The sequence below is a fragment of the Anomaloglossus baeobatrachus genome, chromosome 4, assembly GCF_048569485.1.
Source record: "Anomaloglossus baeobatrachus isolate aAnoBae1 chromosome 4, aAnoBae1.hap1, whole genome shotgun sequence".
Taxonomy (NCBI): Eukaryota; Metazoa; Chordata; class Amphibia; order Anura; family Aromobatidae; genus Anomaloglossus; species Anomaloglossus baeobatrachus.
The window spans coordinates 442,746,223-442,770,457 of NC_134356.1; the positions used below are offsets into that span (position 1 = coordinate 442,746,223).

Consider the following 24,235-nt stretch of genomic DNA (forward strand, 5'->3'; position numbering starts at 1 on the left):
AGGCAGTGTCTCCTCAAGTGGTCGCCAGTGTTCACACAATTTCACAATGTTGTCATTGGTCAACTTAGGTGGGCAGGCTCTTAGATCTGTGTATATAGATAACCCAGGTAGTCTCATACTAAGGCCTCCTTCACATGTACATATTTGTGGTACGTGTGGAATCAGTTTTGGTTTTTTTTCCCCCATGGATATCACAAGTACCCGTATAACATAAGTGATCTTCACATCAGTGTTTTCCAATGGAACCACATGGAGACCAATCTGGTTTATTATTCCTACAGCAGAGATGACAAGGGCTAAGAAAAGTGTATGGGTCTGAAAAACAGCACGCGGATGGCGTTGAGGTACTGTATGTGTTTAACATTGCAGAGTGTTATGAGAAGCATTATAATCTCTCTATTAATTCTGGAAAAATAGATGGCACACTGATGGAAAAAACAGACACCGGTATGTCACCTATGTGTTTTGAATAGATGTGAAAGGAGGCCTCAGGCACTGTTCACACGACTGTGTTGTCAGTCAGTGCAGTTTATGGAAAACTAAAATCACACACAGCACTAAGATCCTTGTTTTTCAATTGCGTTGTGCAGTTGATAATCCATCTGTGAGATAGATGGATCTCAGCAAAGAAGAAGAGCTCAGTAACCAATTTAGAAAAATGTATGAACGATATCTGAGAGAAAAAGGCCTTTTGTGCACATAGAAAGTCTTAGATCTTATAGTTCAGCTCATGAAAAATGGAAGCAAAAACAAAAAGGTACTGCTTATATATTTGTTCGGTATACATACCAAATCATGAACAAACGACAAGAGGCACTTATGAGCTTGGTTTTATTTAACACTAAACTCAGCACACTGCTGGCAAGTTGTTGACAAGATGGGACTTTGACATCTCCATTACCACACCATAAGCTACACAGCGGCCCAGGGGGTGACACACAAACACTCTTACAGCACACTATGGTATGGGACATTAGGAGAGGGGTGTGAGCACAAATAGCACTAAGGTTTCCCATGGAGTGCAGCACTTCTAATAATTGACTATTACTAGAGGGAGTGTAACGAGCAGCAGAACAGTGCTATGTACACACGCTGTAATGACTCTGTCCCATATATAGAAATGGGCTAATTGCAGCTGCCAGTGTGTACTTCTGTAATGGGCAAAACCGTTCTAAGTGAAGAAAAAGGAGGGGGTGAGCAAAAGCTGTTGGAATATGGCAGTGTTTAAGGAACTGGGACCACTCTCATGGTGTTGGTGAAGCCAGAGCCTGGCTGCCAGCCAGTCAGCACGATGACACAGTCACCAGTCTTGAAGAAACCTCGGGCTTTGCCTATATAGAAAAAATACATAAAGATTAGAGTACTTCTAAATAAATTTAACAGAAGAAGCAAAAGAACAGCAGCATTGTAATCTATATACTGCCCACAGTTCATATCATACAAATTAATACACCAAGTCAGCTACAAATGCCCAATAAATCTTTTAGCACTGTGCACATTCCCACAAATTGTGTTATCTACACAGATAAGCCACAACATTAAACCCAATATTGTGCGGGTCCCATCATAATGCTAAAACAGACTCCTCAAAATCTCTCAATGGGTCTGATGGAATCTGGTAGCAAAACATTGCTGCAAATTGGATTTCATTTTCCTGCAAATCCCAAAGATGCTAAATCGCCTTCAGAACTGGATAATTTAGAAAGCAATGCAACACCTTGAACTCTGCATTATCCCAGTAAAAGAATACAGCTGCAATGAATGTGTACTTGTTGGAAACAATATGGAAATTCATATTTATATACTCCACTTAATACTAGCAGACAAGGTTCCCCAAAGCATCACATTGCCTTCTTATCACAGTGAATCCTGGTGCCATCTGCTCCCTTGGCAATCAACACACATGAATGTGGCTGACCAGTGTGTGAAAAAACCTCATCAGTCACATTCTTGTATTGTGCCATAGTCCAATCTATTTCAGTTGCTTTTGGTGATTGACAGGGAATGGTGAGAGAAAGCTGAATGCTTACAGCCATTCAACAAGCCATGATGCACTCTTATGTGCTGACATGTTTATCATAGCCAATAATACGCTTTTCAGCAATTCGCTCTTGTGCGATATCGGTCCAGGCATGCTAGCATTTACTGCCCAATGTGATCAATTCTCTTGACACTATAGCAGGTTCATCACGGCTTTCCTTGGAGAACTTTTGCTAGTTAGTAACTACTGAATACCAGGAACATCCTACAATTCCAGTTGATATTGAGGTTCCCTCACCCGGTCAAGCCATCAGAAATTCTATAATGATCTGTTCACTTATTGCCCAATACACTGCTTAAAATTAAAAAGGAATGCTTAAATCACATCCGATCTCAATGAATTACAGATTCAGATTGGAAATCTCCCCAGATATAGATTTTGTAATTCACCGAAAACAACAGTTACTTCTCATTGGTCAAGGGAAGCCAAACTGCTGAACCAAATGTGAGTATAATTCCAACTATCAAGTAAAAATAAAATAAATAAATTACTGCTGGTTCAAATCTGAGTTAATTCCATCATGCCATAACATGACTCAGTAGTGTGTGCTGCCCCCCCACATACCTGTATACTTTCCTGATAATCTCTATGCATGCTCCTGTTGATACAGTACATTGTGTCTTGGGTGATCTCTTCCCAAACCTTGGTCAGGGCACACTGGACCACAGAGCTTATGGACAATCTGTGGTGCTACTTGGTAGCATTGGATGCATGGATATCAAATGTCTCAGAGATCCTTAGATTCAAGCCTGGGAATCTTTGGGCCACTCGATGACAATCAATCAGGAACTGCCTACACTCTCTGGCCATGAGACACCAGGTACTGTCTTGCACAAGGAAGAAACCAAGACCCATTAAACCAGTAAAGATTGACAAAAGGTACCGGGATAAAAAAATTGTCTGAGTCAAACATCGGCCAGGGTACTGTTTGCTATCACATTGATGGTCTGGGGCTGCACAAACCCCCATGAGCCACTGCCAAACTTATTGTGGTGAACGTTTTAATGCTTGGAACATCAGCCATCGTGACGTCACATGCATTGTGTGCACCTACTTTTATCTGAGGGAAACAGGTTGACAATGGCAGACCTGAAAATTCTAGTACGTATTTGCCATTTCTCAACAGAGCTGCATGGTGCTGAGCTGTTAAGTCCCAGTACAGGATGTGGAGCCTTCATGCCACTCTAAAATGGCAGAATCTGACTACACAAGTCACACTAGTAGCCTGCTGGACACGATACTGCAGGGCTGGGGCAGTGCTGCAGCTCCTTTCATACAAGAAGCAGATCCCAGTCCTGCTGATAGACTGATGCCGATCTGTGGCTCTGTATAGTTTTTCTTGTGTAATGGCTCATGTCCTAGTATATGGTCCATGTTCTTGAGAATGTGCTAGAACCTTGTTGTAGGCGCTGGACTACCTGCACAACTTCAATGGGTTGCAGGAACAACTGAGCCGTAGAGATTGTCATTAGCAAAATGAAGGAAAGAAGCCTCCCGAAGGATAAGGAAGGCGCACTTATCTGTTCACATCATTTTGCTATTGATTCTTTCAAGCAAGTGAAAATGATTTACAAAAGCATATGAGACAGATTTATATCCCTGAAGTAACATTGACTTACGAGTACCATATTGTGATGTGCTAGAGCTCTCCAGTATAGCAGTATATTTTCAATCTGTTAAAAATTGCCAGTCACGACACACTGCACTAGTTTTAATGTTATGGCTGGTCAGTATCTAAACTTATTTTCTGCGTTCAAAAGCACAACTTTATGTAACAGCCCAGATCGGAAAGCAATTTTTGGCTTTATAAATGGAGCCTCCATGGCATCTTACCCAGGACCCCATTGAAATTATTTTTTTTGGCCTTTGGAGACCAGAATGATCAGTGGACATTTGAAAAAGGCAGCAATCATGAAAATGCCTGCAGTCATGCAACACGACATTTATACACATGCATCACAGGGTCTGGTCCTTTCTGCAGTGTTACCTATTTCCATAGCAAAGTTGACTCTACGATCAACATCTTGTGCCCAGGCCTGGTCTACTGGCTCTTTATACAGTACAGGGAAGATACCACGGTAGAGATGTGCTTGCCGAGCAGTTTGTCCATTACGGGTCACGGCTATAATTGGAGCGCGTGGGCGATACCGAGATACCAGGTGTGCAGACCTGCAAACAGACAACGTACAGTGATTCCAGGGAAGGATACACATTTTGCACTTAACCATTATTCAACCATTTACAACACACATTTGCAGTGTATATGATGTAGATTTTATAGAAATTTGAAGCAGACTTAAAATGAATCTGTCAGCAGGTTTTTGCTACCTCACCTGACAGCAGCTGATATAGGCAAAGAGACCTTGAATCCAATAATGTATCACTTAGATTACTGGTTGCAGTCGTTCTGACACAATGTGCATTTTTAGGTTTAGTCTTGTAGCCGAGCCCAGGCAGCTGCTCCCACCACACTAGGCTCTCTATAGAGATTGACCCCATCACTGTGAATGTACAGGAGGGGGGTATGTCAGATAACATGGCACAAGTCAGCTAGTCATAGTAATGATAATCACCAAGTGATAAAGCCTTTAGTTTAAGTAAAGAACAGCATGGAGCCTGATGATTTGTTTTTTAATCCCTACAGCATGCTGTTCTCAGATTACATAGCAATAACCTGCTGACAGATTCCCTTTAATGTACACAAACCTGCAGCACTCCAGCTATCGTAAAACTATAACTTCCAGTATTCCACCAGCTTTCAGGTTCATGTGAGGAGTTCTAGTTTCACAGCAGCTGAAATGCTACAGGTTGCAGATCCTTCCATTACATAATACTACTACAGAGGTTTTCAAAAGGAAGATAAAATTGTATTTACATCAACCACTTTAAAAGTTATAAGGGCTCATAGCCATAGTACAGTTTTCACTTGTCACTTTATGTACCATTTAGAACTATTCACTGTAGCAGAAGTGCAGATCCCGAGTGCCCCCCCTCTGGAATGCTACCTTCCAGATCAATGAGTGTGGCATGTTTCTGGATCCTAAAGCAAACCAGTCCCTGATACTACCCCCTTCCCTCCCTCCATTCACAGATAAGATGGCATGGCCCCCCTGACCAATCCCAATGTTGGGTGTCTCCGTTCTTAACATCACGCCTCATTTATGCTCTGCCCGACTCCCGATTCTTCACAGCTTCCCTCTACGCTCCTTGACGTAGGTCAGGGAACTGGCAGAAAAAGCCCCATGATCTATGCTTCAGCGTACCAGAAGGTAAGGGCAACACTCAGGATCTGCAGCTCAATCAGAATGATTAATTCTAAATAGCACGTGACAATTGAAAATAGTATTATGTATATGAGACTAAAGTTTCTGTATTTTTTATTTCCTTAGAGTACCCCTTTAATTTTGTACCTAGATCCTGCTCTTTTTTTTTTTTTTAAGTGGCTGACAAGCCCAGGTGGCAGAAGCCGTGCTTGTTAAATGGAGTATAGTGCAGATTTATCTGCCAAGATATATTACAAACATTCTTACATTCACTTGTTATATTAAGTTATGCAAAGTTTTTTTTAAAGTTCCCATTTAATCTGGCAGCGAGATGTATATGCGCGCCACCATTATTCTGACTTACCCCGCCCCCATTGTAAGTCACGTGACATGATCACGTGACTTCCGGTGGTTGCCATAGCAGCACAGGGTCATGTGATGATGCCTGTAGCTAACAGGAGTCATTTACTCTCAATGCCGGAATACAACCGGCATTGAAAGTAAAAGCAGTGTATCTGCAGATCTCAACTCTGTAGATGTGATCTGGAGATATGGCAGAGCGATCAGATTGCTGATCGCTATAGCCCCCTAGGGGGACTAGTAAAATAAAATAAAATAAAAAAAACACGGAAAAACAAAATGCCCGGGGGCTGAAAGGGTTAAAACATTTTTTTTTTCCTCTAGGTAGATCTGAACGGCATACAGCTAGGAGAGAATCTTTGCATATTGTATAAAGCAGCAATAAAATGGGTTAGTTTTTGTTTTTACATTTCTGTGAAGCTCATATGGATAATGTGCAATGCCTGGATACAAGGAAATGACCATTTCTATGACCCCACTGTAGAAAGTCAACTGCTATTAATAACCAAAGAAAGGTCACAGAGCGAAGGAGCCACATGGGAAAATGTCACCTGAAATAGGAGTAGCAACTTCAGCTGTCTGTACTGCTAAATAGAAAAAAGGCAATATATCTCCTTATCCATTTAATGGGGTCATGCACTTTGCTAATCTAATGCTTATCCAATAATATATATATATATATATATATATATATATATATATATATATATATATATATATATATATATATATATATATATATATATATATATATATATATATATATATATATATATATATATATATATTATTTTTCTTTTAGCGATACACAAGCTGTTCCCATATGGACGTGGCCTATATCAGCATGTGTGGCTTTTACCATATTTATTATTTATATTTTTTTTTCTCATAACATATATACATATTTTTTGCTTCTAGCAATACACAAGCCGTTCCCATATGGACAAAAAATAACAAATCTGCTGTACAAGGTGGAAACAAAAACAGTTCTAATGTAGCAAATAATTTTTAAAAGTACTAATACATTGTCACTACAACAATTGTTCATTTTTTTAGCAACTTTACCTGTAGGACCTTGACCCTTAGTAGTCCCCTCCCCACTCCTACCTGCCAGATTTGGTAAGGACGATGATTGCTCCACTACTGCATTTGAAGGATGCCTCCACTGCTCCAACAGCAGTTGCTTCTGTTGGATCCTGGGTCAACGGTGACACGCGTCTCAGCTCTTCAAACAGCTGTCTGTGGTAAATGGCTGCCTCCGCTTCACGAGCGATCTAACAGCAATTGGACGGGGGAGCCGCCATTGCCAAATTCATGCAATGGGGGAAGGTGTCGTCAATGAATGAGCAAGAAGGAAGGGGGAACAGGAGGGGAGACATTCACATCAATCAGACTTGATTTCTTACAACAACAGAACCTACGTCACCTGACCCCATTCAGACCACATCCATACTATTGACCTGCCTCTTCTGTGGATTGGAATAGCGCAAGTGTTCGCAGCGTTACCAGCAAAAAGGATTTTGCTACAGATGAGCCCTACCTGCCAGACTCTGTTAGAACTATGAGCGCTCTTGCTAAACACTTAAAAGATGCCCCCACTGCGCCTACAGCCATGGCTTCCGCAGGGTGCCTTGAGCTAATGGTGAGACGGGAAAGTTCCTCAAACAGCTGGCGGTGGAAAGTAGCAGCCTCGGCCTCCAGAGCAATCTGTGAGCCGGAGGGAAGGAGAAAAGGAAGAGGAAAAAGGAGGAGGAGAGGAGAGAAGGGATACAAACCAAAAGAAAGAAAATAAAAGCAGAGTGATTCTCTGAGTCAAAAGTCACAAGGTTAGAGTGGAAGAGACAGAAAGACTAGGGTTAAAGAAAGAAAACTAAGAAAGTATGAATCAGAAGAGGGACAGAACAATGGTAAAGATCAATCATCACACCTATAAACCCAATACAAATGTGGGATATCACACCTCAGATATACACTCCTCAACATTGAAATTGCAACACAAAGAAGGAAAAAAAATAAAAAAGTAGTGGTACTATGGACATCACAAGATACATAGACATGAATGACTGGAAAATGTTGCCATTTTTTCATCGTTTTTTTGCTCAGTATCATGTATGAGCACCGAAAAAGAAATAGCACACCAAGATGAGCATGTATCAATGAGGTTGTTAATAGTTGCCTGAGAACTGTTCTGCTACAATGAATGCACTTGTGCACAAAATCATCAAGATCTGCTGCTGGCAGCTTCTTTTGCTATTCCTGACCCCTGACATCCCAGATCGGAGACTACAGGCCATCGTAGCGTTTTTAGGTCATGCAGGTCGCTCACATTCAGTCTCGTGTGTTGAAAAACAGCTCTTTCACTTTCCTCGTGAAGAAGTCTTTACAAGGGAACATCACATGATTCATACTCACAAGTTTATGGCATGGGGAAGCATAATGCACAGTAGCCAGACCACTCCTCTTCATTTAAATTATACTAGCAGCTCAGCGTTCCATGGATTTGGTTTTGAAATGGCCATTTCTTCACATAGCAATTTTTTTCCACGAGAAGGTTAGTCTGTATGTTGCTATTGTGAGCAGCCTGCGTGGTATAAATGTCCCATCTCACATTCCTGTGCATAGCGCTCATACTCAATACGGACATCAAGACGTTTTCAAAAAAGTTTTCCATTTTTTTTCCCATCATTTGCATATCAACAACGTGTTTAGATCCTGTGATTTCCACAATACTACCCCTTTTGCTACTTAATCTTGCAATTTCAACGTTAAGGAGTGTATAAATGTGGACCTTCTGATGAAAAACATATTGCACTTCACCGTTAATATAACTCCAAAAATTCTAGAAGCAACATACCAAACAGACTGTATATACCGCCCTATGATTGTGTATACTTGACATCATCTGCCCCTAGAAATGCTGTTTTGTTGGCTATGAAATTAACCTTAATAGATAATAGTAGTCCTGTATTGAGCACCAGATTTTACAAAGTGTACATACTTCTGTGCAGGAGGCCCCAGATTAACTATAAGGTATTCCTTATATTTACAGAATCGGGAGGGCTGGGGGGGGGGGGGGGGGGGGGGTTATTTTTAGATTATTTTTAACTAAATAGGGCCAACATTCTGTGCCAATAAACACAAAAGTTTTGTTTTTGTTTTTTTAAACAAAAAGGGACAGCATAATATCCCTTACTTGCTTTCACACAACCAAAAAAGGATACAATTCTGGCTGCCTCTTTCATAAAGAATTTTAAAGAGAACCGATCACCAGATTTGGAGACTAAGCTGTGGCCACCACCACTGAGATCTTATATACAGCATTCTGGAATGCTGTATATAAGAGCCCAGGCCGTGCTGTATAATGTAAAAAACACTTTTATAATACTCACCTAGGTGGTCTGTTTGGTCTGATTGATGTCGTTGCTCTCCAATCCAGCACCTCCTCTCTGCTGCAATTTCCGCCCTACTTCTTCTGAGGCCAGTGTGCATGACCCGTTCTACGTCATGCACACTAGCTGGCATTGCGGTTCTGCGCTGGCACACTTTATCTGCCCTGCTCAGGGCAGATCAAAGTATTGTAGTGCGTATGTGTGGGCGGTCTTCAACCTTTTCTCATACCTGTGCATTACAGTACTTTGATCTGCCCTCAGCAGGGCAGATCAAAGTGTGCCAGCGCAGAACCGCAATGCCAGCTAGTGTGCATGACGTAGAACATGTCATGAACATGGGACTCAGAAGGAGGACGGTGATTGCAGCAGAGAGGAGGCGCCGGGCATGATAGAGGAGGTGCCGGACCAGAGAGCAGCAACACCCATCGTACTGGACTGATCCCTAGGTGCATGTTAGAAAAGTGATTTTTACGTTATACAGCACAGCCTGGGCTCTTATATACAGTAGTCTGGAATGCTGTATGGAAGGGCTGGTGGTGGTGACCGAAGCTTATAGTTGCCAAATCTGGTGACAGGTTTCCTTTAAAAGTCATTTAGACTGCCAAAACAGCAACTATGATATATATTGCAAAATGGCTGAAAACATTGGTGTGACGAAAAACAATACACATCCACTGGTTATTTTAGGATAATGGTTCATGAAAATTTGGGATCCTATGAATGTAATAAAATCTTAATTACCTTAAAAAGGGTTCTCCCACTAAAAGTCCATTTTAAATCAATAAATATTAAAAATAAAAAAGTTCCACAATTGGATGTGTTTAAAAAAAAAAAAAAGGTTCCTGTGCTGAGATAATCTTGTACATGTGTCTCTGCTATGTACTGTGTAATTGCCGTGTCGTCGTGCCGTGTACAGTCGTACGGGGACATGGTCTGATCATATCACAGCTCCTGGGAGGGGAGGAAGCAAAAGAATATACAGGTATCATGGCATTACAAGAAACTTTGTGAGGCAAAACATTTCCCTGCCTGTTGGAAAACCGGCAAGGCAATGTTTTACCTCACAGAAATATGTTCTACATCTAATTGTGGAACTTCATTTTGTTACATGATCTGATTGAAATGTACTTTGTTCATGGAAAGATTTACCTTTAACTGTAGGAAGGAGTAGACAGGAAGCCATGGCCCGTGAGGAATTTCCTCAAATCGCTGTTCAAAAACAGGCAAAGAAATTCTTTTCCTCACAGAAATAAATTAGCTGTGATTTAATGCTGTCCTGTCTGTATACTCTCTTTTGCATGCTCCATTGGCCAGGAGATTGCAGAAATAAACCATGTTCCTGCACGGTCAGACACAGTATAAAAGGAAAAAAAATAAAAAAAAAAAAAAAAAAAAACACAAAAAGTTGTGGAACTTATTATTCCAAGATCTATTTATTAAAATGGACTTTGTCCATGGGACAACCCCTTTATTTTTTTGTCCCTAGACTTCAATATTGATTCTCTATCTTTTTTGATCATCAACAGAAGAGTGGGGGTCCAACATCTGCTGGAAGTACATGCACATATGAAATCGGTAGGAAGTTGTAGTAGGCTAGTGTGAGACATACACAGATTAGGTACACCATGCAGCACATTTCTCCATCATAGCGAAAAAAAATATAACAGGAGAGGCATGGAGGATGATTGTGCACACAACCGTACCTGGTCAAAGCACAAATACTGTGCATGTGCGATGCATTTCATCCAAATCTGCATGTGCATGCTGTGCAATTGATGGGGGTCAGTGAAAAAAATAAGAATGCAAAAACATTTCACATTTGAAGGTGCATCTACAAATGCCATCAACTGACAAGCTGCAACTGAAAACTGCAAGCAATCTGCAATACAGCTCTTCTAGTGCAATTTGAGCATTTCCCAGTTTGGAACACGTTACTGTCCACACATCACAATGTAAATGCGCAGTTCATCAAATTATGTTATATGGGGAATTTATAAAGGGAACCTGTCAGGTCCCCTATGCCCTCCAAGCCAGCAACATTCATACCTGCATGCCCTAATTCCCTCCCTAACCAGCCCTATATAACGCTATTCGCTAATGTAAAAGGTTTAACAAAAATAAAAACAAAAAAACACAACAACTTCTAAACCTCGCTTTCCCTATACTAAATAATACTAACCTTTGACCAGTTGAAGAGGCATTGTCTCCCCAGACTAGTTGACCCTCTGTTATTACGCCCCTGTGGGCATGACATGATTTCCACGAGGTGGAGTCACCACGAGCTAATGGAAATCTCGCTCATGCGGGCGGCTCATTTGGCCAGCATCAGTGCGCCCCAGAAGCTGGGTGTACGCTTCTCGGCTTCATTAGGCGCACTGTGCATGACTGGACGTTCAGAAGACGTGTACGTGAGCAGTCTTCTGAACTTCCGGTCATGTGCAGGACACCTAATGAAGACTGGAAATGTCCACTCTGCTTCTGAGGCGCACTAAAATGGCCAAGATGAGCCATGCACTAGATTTTCATTAGCTGCCAGTGACGCCACCTCGTGGAAATCATGTTATGCCCACAGGGGCGTAATAGCATGGAAAGAGGGCCTACTAGTCTGGGGGAAGTTAGTCACTGACCTAATTTAGTATAGGGACAGCGAGGTTTAAGTTGTGTTTTTAAACCTTCACATTAGTGAATAGCATGTACAGGGCTGGTTAGGGAGGGAATTCAGGCATATAGGTATAAATGCTGCTGGGTTGGAGGATATAGGGGACCTGACAGGTTGCCTTTAAAATTGTGTAGGGGACACATGATATAATAATTTTATTTGCTGCATTGTGGCATAAAGAAAATCTAACTGGTAAAATATTCAGTACATGCAGGCCATAAATTAAATTTATGTTTTGCAGAATGATATTGCCTCTTTTTGAAAATGTAGGAAATTTCTGTATTCAATGTTTCTTTTGTGATTTAGATATTCAACATAGCGCTATAGTCCAGCTAAGGAATTGCATGGATATAAATATATAAAAGTGGAGTAGATGAGATTAACATTGATGCCCTTTCCAGTCCAAGTATCACAAATTAATAAAACCAAATACTACAAGATCTTTATGGAAGAAAAGAAAGTTTGTGTGTATACCAATAAGTGATAAAAGCGGGAGAGTGCAAACCTTTGTGAATACAGTGATGCATGGGTAATCTGGCTGGTGGCCTCTGTCAGCACACTCCCACAGTGGCTATAAAAATGCGCCCAAAGAGCCACCTCTGTACCAGGCACATCCAGGACAGTCTTACTGAGCAGCAATAGTGCAAGGGGGAGGGGTGGGGGGGGGGGGGGGGGGGAGAAGGTGGAGGGGATATCCTTTCTTGTCCCAGCCAATACATGTCAGTGCTGAGAAGCTTTGAAGCATCTGGTGCATCGGCATAAAGTTAAGTCAGAGGAGAAATGTGAGAAAGTCAAGAGGGGATGAAAGTAAAATAAAGGCGGTGGAACCTGCCAGCGCGCGCAATTAGCTACCTAAATACTAACTGCGCAAAGGTATTAAGCAAGCAAAGTAGAGCAGCGCATGCCAAACCAACCACATCTAAAATATAATACAGCAATCACTGCACACTTTTTTGTTTTTGGTACAAGTCAATACACACATACATACTGAATCTAAAAACATACAAAAAGCAGTACTGTATGAATATAAATACATAAAGTTTCTTCTAGTTATACATAAATAACATACATTTGAAGTGTTAAAAAAAAAAACTATTGTAAAATATTTCCTGTGTATAAGTGTGTATATGCGCTTTGTAACTACACTAGTTTAGCTAAGCATAGTGTATCATTCAATTTTTGCATTTAATCCACAAGAATACTCACAGCGTGCTGCATGCGCACGGCCTCCAGTGGATAGTCTCCCTTAGCGGTTTCCCCAGAAAGCATGATACAGTCTGCCCCATCCAATACTGCATTGGCAACGTCGCTGCCTTCAGCACGAGTTGGGCGAGGTTTTTTGATCATGCTCTCCAGCATCTGCAAAGCATGACATTGCCAAATTGTCAGAGGCGGTTTAATACCAAGAATGTGACCTTCAGTAACATGACTGTAAATAACGGGATTACCTGTGTGGCACAGATTACGGGTTTGCCAGCACGATTGCAGCGACCAATCATCATCTTTTGTGCAAGGAACACTTTTTCTGCTGGGATCTCAATACCAAGGTCCCCACGTGCCACCATGATGCCATCACTAGCTTCTAATATTTCATCAAATCTAGAAGAGGAAAACAAAAAAAAAAAAAAAAAAAAAAAAAAAAAAGTTACACGTTTTTAACCTTAGAACATTGACTTGAGTTTTAATAAATGCTGTTTCCTTAACTTAAAATACTGACATATTGTTAGAATATTCCATCACCATTATTGATGAGGTCCAACCTCTGGGACCCCCAATGAGCCAGAGAATAAATGGGGTCATAGCATTGGTATAGTGCTCCCCATACTTACCATTTACCTGCAGGATGGGGCCCGACCATGCAGCTAAAACGGTGGTACCACTATATAAAGTATATAGTGATACAGCAGTGTTATTCTGCTCCTTCATTCTCTAGATCAGTGAGCATCCCAGATTATGCTGTGCTCCATCCACCAGTGAAACCTACCTTCGTACTCCTTCATGGTTCTCTATCTTGCTTATAATTTTGATGTTTTTTCCTTTCTCCCCCAAAACTTCTCGAACAGCATGCACATCAGATGCCTTGCGGATAAATGATGCAAAGACCATGTCTACGCCCTGTTGAACTCCAAACTGAAGGTCCTGGATGTCTTTGGTGGACACAGCTGGCAAGTCTACAGCAGCTCCAGGTAGGTTGACTCCTTTTTTGCTCCCCAGAGATCCTCCGTTCTCTACCTCAGTCAGACAAAAGTCAGGACCTAAAAAAGGAGATCAATCTTTATAAATCTTGGCAAGACTGAGCAAGCATACACACTATTGCTCCCCATCCTTTTCACAGGTATGTGAAAATGCAGAAGATCAGATATGTTTTATGATTTTTCCTTCTTAAAACATATACACAGCTACAGGTTGGCACAGCTCGAGACTCTACTAAATACAGGATATTTAAGAGAACGGAGTTTGACACACAAGAATAACACCTACGTAAATGTTAAGAGGGACTTCACTGGTAAAGCTGGTCATACTAGATAGCGGCTCTTCCACCCCCCATCCCTCCCAACTCCCACAATCATGAATGGTTATTTAATGGGGAGAATAAAATCCCAGGAGGTACTCCCATCTTAAGACATCTTGATAATGGGGCTACATTCTCCAATATGTACTACAAAGAAAAAAAAAATTGCACTCTTAGGCTGTGCCCACGGGACTCTGTACCCGCGGAAAACCTGCGGATTTATCTGGATTTGCTAGATAAATCCGCAGGTTTTATCAAGTACAGACACTCCTCATGTTATCCTATGGGACATGGGGAGTGTCTGTGTCCATGCTGCAGAATGTGCGACTGCGGCATATGTTGCGGCTATGGAGATAGAGGCCGGGACTTCCGCAAGTAATCCGCAGGAATTTCCGCAGCTAAAAATAGCTGCGGATTCCGGCAAGCAGTGCGGGAAACCTGCGGACATACCTGCTGATATATCCGCAGGTGCAAGCTCCCGTGGGCACATAGCCTTATTAACCCATCTTTCCTACACAAGGTGTTAATTGCCAGCTATGCCTGGTTCACTTTTCACTCCCCATTCAGGGGAGCCTATTTTGGCACATGGAGAGGTAGGACAATATGGCTGAACCTTAAACACTAAAAAGGTACACATTAAAGTGGTTGGATGGCTTTTGTGCTCTTTGATCAAAAATCAACACCAGGTACCTTATGTTTTTAATATTTAAACCAACATTGCAGTTCATGTATTCATTAATCGCAGTGTGTTGCTGCACTATGTATGTATAAGTCATCAAGAAGTGGCTTAAATTTGGCACAACAGTGACATTACCTATAATGCCCATCAAAAATGCTGAAAAGAAAATAAAGGGAATTTTGTTTACTTACCGTAAATTCCTTTTCTTCTAGCTCCTATTGGGAGATCCAGACAATTGGGTGTATAGCTTCTGCCTCCGGAGGCCACACAAAGTATTACACTTTAAAAAGTGTAACCCCTCCCCTCTGCCTATACACCCTCCCGTGGACCACGGGCTCCTCAGTTTTGGTGCAAAAGCAGGAAGGAGAAAACTTATAAATTGGTCTAGGGTAAATTCAATCCGAAGGATGTTCGGAGAACTGAAGACCATGAACCAAAAGAACAATTCAACATGAACAACATGTGTACACAAAAGAACAACTAGCCCGAAGGGCACAGGGGCGGGTGCTGGGTCTCCCAATAGGAGCTAGAAGAAAAGGAATTTACGGTAAGTAAACAAAATTCCCTTTTTCTTTGTCGCTCCATTGGGAGACCCAGACAATTGGGACGTCCAAGAGCAGTCCCTGGGTGGGTAAAAGAATACCTCGATAAAAAGAGCCGAAAACGGCCCCCTCTTACAGGTGGGCAACCGCCGCCTGAAGGACTCGCCTACCTAGACTGGCGTCTGCCGAAGCATAGGTATGCACTTGATAGTGTTTCGTGAAAGTGTGCAGACTAGACCACGTAGCTGCCTGACACACCTGCTGAGCCGTAGCCCGGTGCCGCAATGCCCAGGACGCACCCACGGCTCTGGTAGAATGGGCTTTCAGCCCTGAAGGGAGCGGAAGCCCGGAAGAACGGTAGGCCTCGAGAATCGGTTCCTTGATCCACCGAGCCAAGGTTGACTTGGAGGCCTGAGAGCCCTTACGCTGGCCAGCGACAAGGACAAAGAGCGCATCTGAACGGCGCAGGGGCGCCGTGCGAGACACGTAGAACCGGAGTGCTCTCACTAGATCCAAAGAGTGCAAATCCTTTTCACACTGGTGAATTGGATTAGGGCAAAAGGAAGGCAAGGAGATATCCTGATTGAGATGAAAAGGGGATACCACCTTAGGGAGAAATTCCGGGACAGGACGCAGAACCACCTTATCCTGGTGAAAAAACAGGAAGGGGGCTTTGCATGACAGCGCTGCAAGCTCAGACACTCTCCGAAGTGATGTGACTGCCACTAGGAAGGCCACCTTCTGCGAAAGACGTGAGAGAGAGACATCCCTCAGCGGCTCGAAAAGTGGTTTTTGAAGAGCCGACAGAACCCTGTTAAGATCCCAGGGTTCCAGCGGACGTTTGTAAGGTGGGACCATGTGGCAACCCCCCTGCAGGAACGTGCGGACCTGCGGAAGCCTGGCTAGACGCTTTTGAAAAAAAGCACGGAGAGCGCCGATACTTGGCCCTTGAGAGAGCCGAGGGACAAACCCTTGTCCATTCCAGATTGAAGGAATGAAAGAAAAGTGGGTAAGGCAAACGGCCATGGAGGAAAACCGTTAACAGCGCACCATGATCGGAAGATTTGCCAAGACCTGTAATAGATCTTGGCGGACGTTGGCTTCCTGGCTTGTCTCATGGTGGCAATGACATCCTGAGATAACCCTGAAGACGCTAGGAGCCAGGACTCAATGGCCACACAGTCAGGTTGAGGGCCACAGAATTCAGATGGAAAAACGGGCCTTGTGACAGCAAGTCTGGGCGGTCTGGAAGTGCCCACGGTTGACCCACCGTGAGATGCCACAGATCCGGATACCACGACCGCCTCGGCCAGTCTGGAGCGACGAGAATGGCGCGACGGCAGTCGGACCTGATCTTGCGTAGTACTTTGGGCAGCATCGCCAGAGGGGGAAACACATAAGGCAGTCGAAACTGCGACCAATCCTGGACTAACGCACCGCCGCCAGAGCTCTGTGATCCTGAGACCGTGCCATGAAGGCCGGGACCTTGTTGTGCCGTGACGCCATGAGATTGACGTCCGGCGTTCCCCAGCAGCGACAGATCTCTCGAGACACGTCTGGGCGCAGAGACCATTCCCCCGCGTCCATGCCCTGACGACTGAGAAAATCTGCTTCCCAGGTTTCTACGCCCGGGATGTGAACTGTGGAGATGGTGGAGCCTGTGGCTTCCACCCACTGCAGAATCCGTCGGACTTCCTGGAAGGCTTGACGACTGCGAGTGCCGCCTTGGTGGTTGATGTAGGCGACGGCAGTGGCGTTGTCCGACTGGATACGGATCTGCCTGCCCTCCAGCCACCGATGGAAAGCCAATAGGGCTAGATATACTGCCCTTATCTCCAGGATATTGATCTGAAGGGACGATTCTATCGGAGTCCAGGTTCCTTGAGCCCTGTGGTGGAGAAAAAACGCTCCCCAACCTGACAGGCTCGCGTCCGTGGTGACCACAGCCCAGGTTGGGGGTAGGAAGGATTTTCCCCGCGACAGATGTGCATTTGCGGAGAATGTCCCATTGGAGGGGCCGTAGATGGAATTGCGCGAACGGCACTGCCTCTATAGCTGCCACCATCTTCCCCAGGAAGTGCATGAGGCGCCTTAAGGGGTGTGACTGACTCCGAAGAAGTGATTGCACCCCTGCCTGCAGAGAAAGCTGTTTGTCGCTCGGTAGCTTGACTAACGCTTGCTGGGTATGAAACTCCATCCTGAGGTAAGTCAGTGATTGGGTCGGTGTCAACTTGGATTTCGGGAAGTTGATGATCCACCCGAACTGCTGGAGAGTCGCCAGAGCGACGGTAAGGCTTTGTTGACACGCCACCCGAGAAGGGGCCCTGACTAGGAGATTGTCCAAGTAGGGGATCACCGAGTGGCCCTGAGAGTGCAGGACCGCCACGACGGATGCCATGACTTTGGTGAAAACCCGTGGGGCTGTCGCCAGGTCGAAAGGCAATGCCACGAACTGAAGGTGTTCGTCCCCGATGGCGAAACGCAGGAAACGTTGATGTTCGGGTGCGATCGGTACATGGAGATAAGCATCCTTGATATCGATCGAAGCTAGGAAGTCTCCTTGTGACATCGAGGCGATGACCGAGCGGAGAGATTCCATCCGAAACCGTCTGGTTCTCACATGTCTGTTGAGTAGCTTGAGGTCCAGAACGGGACGGAATGACCCGTCCTTTTTTGGCACCACAAACAAGTTGGAGTAAAATCCGCGACCACGTTTCTGAAGGGGACCGGGGATCACAACTCCTATCTTTAGAGCGTCCACTGCCTGAAAAAGTGCGTCGGCCTGAGCGGGGGGCGGAGAGGTTCTGAAGAAACGAGCCGCAGGACGAGAGCTGAACTCTATCCTGTAACCATGAGACAGAATGTCTCTCACCCATCGGTCTTGAACATGTGGCCACCAGGCGTCGCCAAAGCGGGAGAGCCTGCCACCGACCGAGGATGCGGCTAGGGGAGGCCGAGAGTCATGAAGAGGCAGTCTTGGAGGCAGTGCCTCCTGCGGCCTTTTGGGGGCGTGACTTGGACCGCCACGCATAGGAGTTCCTCTGGCCTTTCTCCGGCCTGTTGGACGAAGAGGATTGGGGCTTGGCGGAGGGACGAAAGGACCGAAACCTCGATTGGATTTTTCTGTGCTGAGGTCTCTTAGGTTTGGACTGGGGTAAGGAGGAGTCCTTTCCCTTGGATTCCTTAATAATCTCATCCAATCGTTCGCCAAACAAACGGTCGCCAGAAAAAGGCAAACCAGTTAAGAACCTTTTGGAAGCCGAGTCTGCTTTCCATTCGCGCAGCCACATGGCCCTGCGGACTGCCACGGAGTTAGCAGATGCTACAGCCGTACGGCTAGTGGAGTCTAGGACGGCGTTCATGGCGTAGGACGAAAAGGCTGATGCCTGAGAGGTCAAAGACGAAACATGCGGAGCAGAATTCCATGTGACAGCATTAATCTCAGTCAGACAAGCCGAGATTGCTTGGAGAGCCCACACGGCTGCAAAGGCTGGGGCGAAAGACGCGCCCGTGGCCTCATAGATGGACTTCACCAAGAGCTCTGTCAGTGGCATCCTTCAGGGATGAGCCATCTGCAACAGACACAACGGACCTAGCAGCCAATCTGGAGACTGGAGGATCCACCTTGGGAGAGTGAGCCCAACCCTTAACGACTTCAGATGGAAAGGGGTAACGCGTGTCAGTGTGACGTTTAGCAAAGCGCTTGTCCGGGACCGCTCCGGGCTTCTGGACAGCATCCCTGAAGTTAGAGTGATCAAAAAACGTATTGCGCGTACGTTTGGGGAACCGAAACTGGTGTTTCTCCTGCTGAGACGCCGACTCCTCTACAGGAGGAGGCGGAGGTGAGAGATCCAACACCTGGTTGATGGACGAGATAAGATCATTTACTAAGGCGTCCCCCTCAGGTGTATCAAGGTTAAGGGCGAAGTCAGGGTCAGAGCTCTGAGCTCCCAAGTCCGCCTCGTCTTCCTGAGAGTCCTCAAGCTGGGATCCCGAGCAGCGTGAGGAAGTCGGGGAAGAGTCCCAGCGAGACCGCTTAGCCGGTCTGGGACTGCGGTCCGGGCAGGAGTCCTCCGCCTGAGACCTAGGGGCCAACCTGGGAGCGCGCTGCGGCGCGGACCGAGAGGGGCCTGGAGGAGACAAGCTAATAGGGGCCGGGGCCTGTGGAAGGTCCGGTCTGGACTGCAATGCCTCAAGGAGTTTAGAAGACCATTTGTCCATAGACAGTGCAATGGATTGGGAAAGTGACTGAGAGAGTTTCTCAGCAAAAAGAGGCCAACACCGGAGACTCTGTCCCTGCAGCCTGCTCAGGGGGAGCGGGGGGGGGGGGGGTCTACATGAGCCGAGGGGCCCACCAGTGCCCGAGGCTCCGGCTGAGCAAGCGAGGCAGGAGTCGAGCATTGCTCACAGTGAGGGTAGGTGGAACCCGCAGGTAACATAGCCCCACAAGAGGTACAGGCCGCGAAAAAAAACTTGTGCCTTAGTAGCTTTGCTCCTTGTGGACGACATGCTGTTGTCTCCTAGGAGAGTGACCACTGAGGGTATATGGGAAAAGGGTATACAGCCTGACCACACACACATACACATAATATATATATATAATATATATTATATATATCTATATATATATCTATATATATCTATTCCGGCACCCTAGGGGGACCAGCACCGGGTGACCGGTGTGGCTTACCGACCGCTAACGAGCGGAGTGTGTCCTCCAGATTCCCTGTCGTGGATCCCCCGGAGCTGCAGAGCTGCTTCACTGAGAAGCATCCACCGGCAGAATGCCAGAAAATGGCCGCCGGAGCTCTCAGGGGAGGAGTGAGGCCGAGGGCGGCGCCAGCAAAGAGCGGGAATCTGGGGTCCCCACAGTGGTCAGTGAGGGGGGAGGAAGACATGCAGGATGCTCCAGCCCTCACATCCGACGTCATGTCGGTAATCCCGCCCTTACCCCTGACAGGCAGGCCCGGGGGCGGGATTTTCGCGACTAGGCCGCGGTGAAGCCGGGGACTAAATTTGAGGCCGCGCCCGACAAGCAGGCACGGTCGGCGCGGAAGTCCACCGGCCTCCTCAATTTCAACAACTACCGCGGCTTCCGGGAAGAAGGTGCGCTCCCTGCACAGTCCCCTATGGGGACACAGAGAACCTTTAAGTTGCAGGGCCCAGTCCCTGAGGTTGAAGAGGCTCCGGTCCGGCAGGTTCCATCAGGGGCTGCGGATGGAGCACGGTCCCAGCAAATGGATGACCGCTCTGGATCCCACTTCTCCCAGAGCCGCATAAGGGATGGTGAAGGAGACGGCATGTGGCTCCAGCCTCCGTACCCGCAATGGGTACCTCAACCTTAACAACACCGCCGACATAGTGGGGTGAGAAGGGAACATGCCGGGGGCCCCGTGGGGGTCCTCTTTTCTTCCATCCGACATAACTAAGTATGAGAATGCATGAGTGGATGTGTGCCTCCTTCCACACAAAGCATAAAACTGAGGAGCCCGTGGTCCACGGGAGGGTGTATAGGCAGAGGGGAGGGGTTACACTTTTTAACGTGTAATACTTTGTGTGGCCTCCGGAGGCAGAAGCTATACACCCAATTGTCTGGGTCTCCCAATGGAGCAACAAAGAAAAATTGGTCTGAGAGATTGCAAAGAGGCCTACAGCAACATTAATGGAGCTGCAGCAATTGCCCTGCAATCTATTAGATTTGGAGTATGCTAATGCAAGGATGAGTGGGCAAAGATTGCCAATCCTAGATGTGTCATGATTAAAAGGAATATGGTCATAAATTTAAGAAGATATTTCAAGTATTAATTTAGGGGGTGCAAATTTACGCAATCAATCACATTATATTAGTTCGTATTTTTTACGGTTTTATGGATGAGCGGTAATTCATTTTTATCACGCTGTTCTTGGTGTGTGAAACCCGCCCGGTGCCTGCACTTTGAACCCCCGCTGCCAGGAGGAGATGAACGTTAATCCTCCAGGCAGTGTTCAGGTTTCAGTCAAGGGGCGGTGCCGGTTCAGTCAGCGCTCTGTATCAAGAGCAGCGGTTGTAACCACCCTCCCCCATACTGACTGACAGCCTCCTCCAATGCTGAGCGGCTGTCAGTCAGTGCGGGTGGTGCATTTACAGCTGCCACGTTTTATACACAGAGTGTGACTAAACCCAAATCAGCATAGTCCCTGTAACTGAAACCCGAATGTTGTCGGAAGGATTAATGTTCATTTCTTCCCAGCAGCAGTGTTCAATGCACAGGCACCGGGCAGGTTCCAAATGCTATTAACCTGCAGAATACACACTTATCTGCAGGTTAATCGCATTTTTTCCAAGTGAAGGTTCCCTTTAAGGGTATAAAAAGTTCGAGTTATTTTTCTTGGTACTGATTATTTTTACATGACATAAGCATCTTAAAACAAAGCTAAGGGTAGCATTTCTATATTGCACAACTGATTTCAAGGACAAAAATCTACTGACCAAGCTCTTTAACTTGCAGGGATATCAGTCCATCGTCCACATAAATCTTGCTTCCAGGTTCCACTACTTTGGTAAGATTCTTGTAATCAACCCATAAAACATTTTCATCACATTTTTCCTGGAAGGCATCATCAAGGGTCACTTTAAGGGTTGCCCCCTTCTTCAATTCAACCTCTGCAGTGCCACTCTGCAAAAAGAGAAATCCAGTTAGACAATTACTTTCCATCCGATTTCAACCCATAAACTGTTGCCATTTAAGTAGTTGTCCTGAGTTGTACCAAATAGGTTAGATCAGGGGTCTCAAACTCAACTGGGTATATGGGCCGCACAGAGGGAAAAAAAAATAATTTGGGGGGCCGCATTCTTTGCAGGACAAAGTGACATTTTTATTGGTACCACATATATATTTTATTTTTTACACACCTTGGGATCACTGATTTTGAACATTTTCACTTGTTTATTATATAAAAGGGCTGTGGAAGAGAAAGCGCAATAGGGTCTTACCCAGGTGATGGGAGGGTGAAAGAAAGTGTTACACTCACCTATAATGGTTGTGCCAGTCACAACCACTATGCACGCATGTAAGAATCCAAGTCCGGCAGCAGTCCCAAATTTGGCTGATAACAGAAAGTGGACGAGGAAAACTGGTTGTAAATCCGCGCCAAGGACTCAGAATTCAATGGAGATTTTATGCTTCTTTTATTGGCATGCACAACCCGTTTTCCTCGTCCACTTTCTGTTATCACTTGTTTATTTATTTTTTTTTTTTTACATATTATCCCTTTCTTGTAACAAATGGTCTTACAATTAGCAGTACATAGATGTTGGTCTAAATTTCTTTTAGTAATGTTCCCCATATTGTTGTAATGTGCCCATCCTTGTCCCCTTGTAGTATTGGTGCCCCATCCTAGTCCCCATCCCACAGTAATGTGCTCATCCTTGTCCCCATCCTAAAGTAATGTTCCCCATCCTTGTCCCCATGTTATAGTAATGTGTTCATCCTTGTCCCCATCCTATAGTAATGTCCCCAATCTATAGTAATGTGTCCATCCTTGTCCCCCATCTTATAGTAATGTTCCCCATCCTTGTCCCCTTGTAGCAATGTCCCCATCCTATAGTACTGTCCCCATTCTATAGTAATGTGCCAACCTTGTCCCCACCCTATAGTAATGTCCCCAGCATTATCCCTATTCTATAGTAATGTTTCCCATCCTTGTCCCCTTGTAGTAATGTCCCTAGCCTACAGTAATGTGCCCACCTTGTCCCCATCCTGTAGTAATGCCCCCATCCTATAGTACTGTGCCTACCTTGTCCCAATCCTATAGTAATGTGCCCATCCTAGTCCCTATCCTATAGTAATGTGCCCATCCTAGTCCCTATCCTATAGTAATGTGCCCATCCTAGTCCCTATCATATAGTAATGTGCCCATCCTTGTAATGTCCCCATCCTCTAGTAATGTCCCCAGCCTTATCCCCATCTCATAGTAATGTGTGCACTTTGTCCCCATCCTGTAGTAATGGGTCAGCAGCAGCTCTCCTCACCTTCCACAGACGCCAGAGTGAAGCTGAGGGTAGTGGTCTGCAGCTCCAGATCCAAAGTGATTGGAGAGATCGGTCACAAGGCCGGTCTCTCCAATCAGAGCTAGGGCGGGTGAAACACAGGTCACCCAGCTCCAGCCAATGATCAGGGCTACAGCTGCCCTGATCATGGCTGGATTTCAATGTTTCAGCGATTTTCAATGGCTGAAACATTAGTGGCTGTGATTGGCTGACGAACGCCGCTCAGCCAATCACAGCCTCCGTAGGTCCAGAGAGGAGACACCACCCCTCCTGAGGTCCCCTCCTCCCCGAATCTAAGGTATTTGCAGCGATCGCAGCCACTGGGGCTGCGATTTCGCCATGAAATACTGGGTATGTCATGGGTCCTTAAGTACCAGGGAGCCATGACGTACCCAGTACATCATAGGTCGCTAAGGGGTTAACGTCCGACACACACACACACACACACACACACACACACACACCATTCTTCTCATCTGTCCCGCGCTCCCTCCGCTGCCTCATCTCTGCTTCGTGTGGCCCCCAGGCCCGTGCCCCCGGTCACTATCGCGGCAGGTGCAGTGTCACGGTCAGTGATTTATGTGAGATGATTGTATTGCCGGAGCGAGAGCGCAGCACCGGCAACACACAACACATTCATCTGACAAAGTGCAGACAGTGGCTGCGGCCCCTGCACCTGCCGCGATAGTGACCAGGGGCACGGGCCTGGGGGCCGCACGAACTACCCTGAGGGGCCGCATGCGGCCCACGTGTTTGAGACC

The 24,235-nt window shown here is 45.6% G+C and overlaps 1 protein-coding gene across 3 annotated transcripts in view; it reads right to left on the reverse strand.

Annotated features, from left to right (window-relative positions):
- Nucleotides 1-814: 814 nt before the first annotated feature.
- PKM (pyruvate kinase M1/2) overlaps nucleotides 815-24,235 on the reverse strand; it is a 40,723-nt gene continuing 17,302 nt past the window's right edge. For 2 of the 3 annotated variants that reach the window (XM_075345535.1, XM_075345537.1), the window contains exons 5-11: nucleotides 21,915-22,101; nucleotides 13,697-13,967; nucleotides 13,161-13,311; nucleotides 12,919-13,071; nucleotides 6,772-6,938; nucleotides 4,029-4,210; nucleotides 815-1,331 (exon numbers count right to left, since the gene is read on the reverse strand). In XM_075345535.1, coding sequence (XP_075201650.1) covers nucleotides 1,225-1,331; nucleotides 4,029-4,210; nucleotides 6,772-6,938; nucleotides 12,919-13,071; nucleotides 13,161-13,311; nucleotides 13,697-13,967; nucleotides 21,915-22,101 — 1,218 coding nt within the window. In that variant the 3' untranslated portion in view covers nucleotides 815-1,224. Of the gene's footprint in view, nucleotides 1,332-4,028; nucleotides 4,211-6,771; nucleotides 6,939-7,204; nucleotides 7,372-12,918; nucleotides 13,072-13,160; nucleotides 13,312-13,696; nucleotides 13,968-21,914; nucleotides 22,102-24,235 lie in introns of all 3 variants that reach the window. The other variant, XM_075345536.1, reaches the window with a different exon arrangement.